Below are 6509 nucleotides of genomic sequence, written 5' to 3'. Positions count from 1 at the left end.
TCTCCTCCCCTGCCCGCCAAGGGCCGCGCTAGCATCCAAACAGAGAGCTCATAAGTAGGAAAAAGAAAGAGGTGTCCAACATGTTGTTTCAAAACATAACGGAGCCCAGGCCCCCGAGACCGTTAAACCGCGGGTGGAGGGGGGGAAAGCGAGGAACCCTGTGGCCTCGGGCTGTGGCCTGGCCACCCTTTTCGATCCCAAACCTCACTCTCCGGGACCACCAACCCTCCCCCGAACGCGCTCCAGCCCCCAGAAGACCCAACAAAGCGGCTAAAGGCTCAGTACCTTGTAGAAAGCCCCGTTGGAGCCGCGAACCTCCACCGTCAGCTCCGCCATGTTGGAACCGCAAAGGCCGCTGGGAAGAGATTCTAGAAACTTTCCAACCAGAGGGGAGGAGGGGGGAGGGACGTAAAGGAGGCGGGGGAGGGGCGGGGACAACGGCGGGGATTGGAATCCCCCGCCCCGCACCCTTCTGGTCTCAACGTGCCTCCCGGACTCTCCCAGTGGTATCCCTCAGCTCTTTACATCACTCCTCGTGGCCTCCGCCCGCTGCCGCCTACGCCAGCCTCGCCTCCCGACACAATTGCAGACCTTTGCTGACCCGCCGCTACGTCCCCGCCTTCTCCTACGTCCCCGATCCCCCTCCCTCCCTGTGCCCGCTGCTTGTAGTGCTCCCGGGTTGGTTCATCCAGCCGCCCCGGAATGAACTGCCTATGGCCGGCTGGCTGTGCGCGTCCGCATTCTTCTGCGCTCGGGCATCTTGCCCTTAAACTTCTCAAAGTGCTGGCAGCCCTGGAGTGGATTCCTCACTTGACGAAGTGCAACTCTTGGGGCCCCAGTTGCTCGCAGGCACAACTTTTCGCAGCGCGGAGAGGGGAACCTAAAAAATGCACTTACTGTTGTGTTCCAAATTATTTCGTCCCGCTCTTTTTTTAAAAGCGGGCCTCTCTCGACTCAGATTCCTCAATTCCACACCCCTCACAGTATGGCCAAGCCATCACCCCACCTGTTACCACTTTTTTTTTTTTTTTTTTTTTTTAAGGATCCGAACCCGTGGCCTTGGTGTTATCAGCACCGCACTCTCCAGAGTGAGCCACGGGCTGGCCCATCCACTTTAGCTGCTTAAAAGTCAAACCGTATTTTTAGTGCAACCTAGCTGAGTTTACCACCAGGAGCAGAATTAAAGTTAATACCTATTATTGGAAGTAGTCAGGAAAACTTAATAGAGCTGGAGACCACGTTTTCCCCACCTGCAACGCGTGCGAAGTTCTACAAATAGGGTCAAAGTGGAACCGTCTTATATGACTTCTACCAGAATCTACCTGTGGGCATTATGACAGAGATACTTTGAAAGTTTATCTTAACAAATTAAAACTTTTTCCCAAGCGATGTCTTTGGAAATAGTAATAGAAGTGCTCCTTTCAGTGTGCATTGTTATACTTGTATTGCCATTTTCTTTCTTTTTTTTTTTAAAAGATGACCGGTAAGGGGATCTTAACCCTTGACTTGGTGTTATCAGCACCACACTCAGCCAGTGAGCAAACCGGCCATCCCTATGTGGGATCCGAACCCGGGGCCTTGGTGTTATCAGCACTGCACTCTCCCGAGTGAGCCACTGGCCGGCCCATGTATTGCCATTTTCACATGAAAACTTTTAAAAGGGTACTCTACTGGCACTCTGCGCTCCTACTGAAATGCCACTGACCCAGCCTTTGGGACCTTAAAAAAAATGTACATAAATTTTAATCAGCACTTCTATATCTCCAAAGGTTCGGAAAGGAAATGGGGGCTGCAAAAGTGCTCAATATTGTTAAGTACAGGACGTTCTTTTAAAAACGTTGACCGTGGTAAGAAAAACTAAATACCCATAGATCAGTAATAGCCACCGCTTATTAAGGGGTTCTTCTGCCACACTTTACGTATCATCTCTTGATCCTTCAGAATTAAAATGTTCCAGTTTGCTTTCCCTAAAACAGATTTCTTGGGCTGGCCGGTTTGCTCAGTTGACTAGAGCTTGGTGCTGACCACAACAAGGTTCAGGGTTTGATCCCTGTTGTGGCCAGCTGCCAAAGAAAAAGTGTTCTTTAGATGAATTTACCCATTTAAAATGTACAATTTAACGGTTTTTAGTATATTCACAGAATTGGGCATCCATCACCACAATCTATTTTAGAACATTTTCTTCACTCCAGAAAGAAACCCATACCTCTTAGCAGTCATTTCCCATTTCTCCCAAATTCTCCAGGCCCTAGGAAACCAATAATCTATGTTCTGTCTGTATAGATTTGCCTAGTCTAGATATTTCATATAAACGGAATCATGCAATTTATGGTTTTTTGTGACTGGCTTCTTTCACTTAGTGTAATGTTTTCAAGGTTCATCCATGTTGTAGCATGTATCACAACTTTCTTTTTATTAAATATACCATTGTTTATGCAGATCACATCATTTTATTTATTCATTCATCAGTTGATAGACATTTGAGTTGTTTGCACTTTCTAGCTATGAGGAATAATGCTGCTATGAAGATTCCTGTACAAGTTTTTGTACAGACAGATGTATATTTTCATTTCTCTTGGGTGTATGCCTAGAAGAGGAATTACTAATTCATACAGTAACTCCATGTTTAGCCTTTGGAGGACCTGCCATGCTCTTTTCCGGAGTGGTTGCATGATTTGCATCCCACTGGAGGTGCATGAGGGTCTTAGTTTGCTTTATGGGTGTCTTTCTTTCTTTCTTGTTTTTGCCTTCATGGTATTGTTTGTTTCTCAATTTGTGTGATTTTGGGTAGGGATGCAAAAGTATCATTTCCACACAGGCCAAAGCATTCTGCATTATCTGAACTCCAAAGAATAAGGGTTGGTCCTCTTCAGGCCTTGCATGCTGAAAACATTTCAGTTTGGACTGCCAGCCAGCACTTTACTATTCCTGCTAGATAGACTTCACGATTTCTATTAAACAACTGAGCTTTATAGCAACCAGTAACTCATCTAAGATCAGACGAGTCCTAAGTGACAAAACTAGTGTTCAAGCCCTCCACTTTCCATTTCCAATGCCCACATTAATGACTGTTTACAGCCCCCATGTTATGTTCATAATGGAACATTACACCAACTAAAATTTTGATGTAGATCGATTTTCATCTTCATGAAAAGGTGTTTGTTATTAAAAGGAAAAGAAAGTCACAAAACAGCATGCATAATTAGCATTTAAAATATTGTGAGGGCCTGTGGTTCATTTGGGAGAGTGTGGTGCTGATGACACCAAGGCCAAGGGTTAAGATCCCCTTACTGGTCATCTTTTAAAAATAAATAAATAGGGGCCGGCCCGTGGCTCACTCGGTAGAGTGCGGTGCTGATAACACCAAGGCCACGGGTTCGGATCCCATATAGGGATGGCCGGTTTGCTCACTGGCTGAGCGTGGTGTTGACAACACCAAATCAAGGGTTAAGATCCCCTTACCGGTCATCTTAAAAAAATAAATAAATAAATAAATAAATAAAAATAAAAATAAATAAATAAATAAAATATTGTGTGCGTGTGTATATATGTATACTCATTTGTATAAAATCTGGAAGTTCTAGTTAATCACAACCAGTTACAGATTTCTCTGTTCCTGCTCCAATACCACTGCTTCACTTGACTAGCCTTTAAAAAAAGAAAAAGTCTGGAAGTTAATACCCCCAAATATTAATAGTGGATACTTCCAGAAGGTGACTTATGGACGACATAATTTTATATTTTTTTCTATTTTTTGGCACTGTCTAAATATTTTGCAATGAACATACTACTTGACTATCAGAAAAAAAGTTTTTTTTTGGTCACTCAATTTGTTTCCTATTATATAAGCAACCCAGGGTGGAGGAAGAAAGAAAGAAAAGAAAGAAACCACACTGGTTTTTCTTTAGCAGCTGAGAAACTGAGCCTCATTCCTCCCTAGGCCCTGACCATTGTGAAGAAGAAATTAAAGCAAAAAGGACTGTGTGGTATAATATGAAATATATTTGGTCTTTGTTCCGAGTTTCTGTCACAGAGCTCCCGAAACCTTTGGAATTTCCAGAATGATAGAAGTGTCTTTTCATTATTCATCAGGAACTCCTTTGATCACTCCTGAGTTTATGTTAATAAGGTCACTTAGGGTGGGGCCACTAGATAGCCTCAGGATGGGGCTGGTCACTGGAAATACCAAGTGTGTGATTAGAAGATGAGAAGATTTCAGCCCTGTCCACTGATCTTCAGAAAGTACTTGGGGGGAAGGGAGCTAGAAATTAAGCTCTATGAAATCGAAGATTTCATCTTCTTGCAAGTATGGATTTTCAATGATTGAGGTGGCAAAAACCAAAAATCAATGTGGAAAAACAAAATGAAGGTGGCAATATCCCTTATTAGGGACCTGAATTACATCTGCAAAACCCCTTCACCTTTGTCATATTCTACTGGTTAGAAGCAAGTACCCTGATTTTCACATTTGTAAAATCGGGATGAAAACAGCGAGTACTTCAAAAGAGATGATATAAGGAGTAAATAAAATAATGCATATAAAGTACTTAGGAGAATGTCTAGTATATTTTAGGTGTTTAGTAAATGTGAATATACTGATGATGATTATGATGATGGTGACAAGGTCGATCATGAATGAGACATCACATGTTTAGGAAGATCACTTGACTGTGGTTGGGTTTAAAAAGAGAATTCTTACTAGTAGAAAGAAAAATTGAAAAAATCACAACAGAGAAGGCGGAAACTAGTTAAAAGTTTATTGCAAGCATAGAGAAGGGATGAGTAGAAACTGTAGAAAAACAATGAGAATTGATAAAGAAATGAAATTGAGATATTTATCTCTTTTTTTTTTTTTTAAAAAGATGACCGGTAAGTGGATCTCAACCCCTGCCTTGGTGTTAATCAGCACCGCACTCTCCCGAGTGAGCCACGGGCTGGCCCCACAATGAGAATTGATAAAGAAATGAAATTGAGATATTTATCTCTTTTTTTTTTTTTTAAAAAAGATGACCGGTAAGTGGATCTCAACCCCTGCCTTGGTGTTAATCAGCACCGCACTCTCCCGAGTGAGCCACGGGCTGGCCCCAAATTGAGATATTTAAAATGTTGAAGCAATGAGGCCTGGTAGCTAGAAATGTCATAAGAAATGAGGACAGATTCAAGGATAAATTCATGTTTTCACTTGAACAATTGCGTGCATAATGATACCGTTAATTCACACAGAACTCAGAGGAAGATGCTTTTATTTGTGGAGGGAGATAAGGACTTCTGTTTGAGATATATTGTGTTTTGGGTGTCTTCAAAACATTCAATGAAGATTTTAGAAAGATTTAGGGTAGATATTAAGTTTTGAGAGTCTCTGGTGAATATTTAGTATTTAAGATCAGGAAAGCAGATGACATCTTGTAGTCAAAGTTTATAAGACGAGAAAGTAGAATAACAGTAAATGCAATTTATGGATGGAACTATTTGGGGAAAAAAGGTTACATAGCGTAATTTACAGAGCACAGGAGAATGTATGAGTAGTATCTTATTAATATAGACTATTGTATTTAATAAAAATATTAATAAAAAATGAAAAGTAAAGTATCTGGCTAATGTAGACTAAATATAAACTCCCCTAGAGAAAAGATTTATTTCTATTTCTGCACATTATCTTGTCTAGTTTAATACATTGTAGGCTTTAAATAACTATGAGTAAAAACATGAGATACGAATAATAAAAATAAATAAATATCTAATCAATGTAACAACATGGAAAATGCTTAATAATATGTGAGCAAAAAATAAAGCAGGATATAAAAGTTAATCTGCATTATAACTATGTAAAATTTATATGTGCAAATAGATAAAAATAAGCACTTAAATGAAAATAGTCTAATTTGTTAGGATAATTGGAATGCTGCTTTTTTCTTCATTTATTTGGAATTCTACTCATTTTGTAATTTGATAAAAAGGAGAACTGTTAAAGCATATTTGACCAGAAAAGAGAAGTGCCCTCCATGGCAGGCCCTGGTCTATTGTGGTTACCTTAAGCTAGTCAATTCAACTCTCTGAGGAAGTGCCGTTATGCTGAAAACTGAAAAAGATGATTTCAGATTTAACCAGGAGAAATGGTGACAGTGGTAAAGGAGACAGTATTCCAGTCAAAGAATAAAGATTGTGTGAAGGCTCCCAAAGGATCAAAATATCTGGAGCATAGAGTATAGGGGAAATATAGCAAGAGATGAGCTTTGCCTAGAGATCCCAGGCAAACAACTGCAAGGTTTAAATTTTATGCTAAGGACAATGAGAACTTATTAAAGATAAAATAAAGCTAGTTGTGGCTTTTAACAAGATCAGAGTTCATGCAAAAAGTTCATATGGTTTCATCCAAAATGCTTAAGCAAAGACTATCACATGATAGCTGTTCACCTGACCTGCCTGGGCAAGTGACTTTAGGAAAATTCTCAACTTCTCTAGGTATGAAGGACTGAAAATAGATTATTTCAAATTTTTATAATCCAGGA

At 40.5% G+C, this 6509-nt stretch overlaps 1 protein-coding gene across 4 annotated transcripts in view; it reads right to left on the bottom strand.

Moving 5' to 3' along the window:
• Positions 1 to 364, bottom strand: part of FXR1 (fragile X mental retardation, autosomal homolog 1) — a 67889-nt gene extending 67525 nt beyond the window's left edge. For 2 of the 4 annotated variants that reach the window (XM_008588377.1, XM_008588379.1), the window contains exon 1: positions 286 to 364. In XM_008588377.1, the coding sequence (XP_008586599.1) occupies positions 286 to 336 (51 nt within the window). In that variant the 5' untranslated portion in view covers positions 337 to 364. The remainder of the gene's footprint in view (positions 1 to 285) is intronic. The other 2 variants (XM_008588376.1, XM_008588378.1) reach the window with 1 other exon arrangement.
• Between the last annotated feature and the right edge of the window lie 6145 nt (positions 365 to 6509).

The sequence above is a fragment of the Galeopterus variegatus genome, unplaced genomic scaffold (genome assembly GCF_000696425.1).
Source record: "Galeopterus variegatus unplaced genomic scaffold, G_variegatus-3.0.2 Scaffold4797, whole genome shotgun sequence".
NCBI lineage: Eukaryota > Metazoa > Chordata > Mammalia > Dermoptera > Cynocephalidae > Galeopterus > Galeopterus variegatus.
The sequence above is the reverse complement of the archived record's forward strand: the minus strand, read 5'-3'. Positions and strand labels throughout refer to the sequence as shown.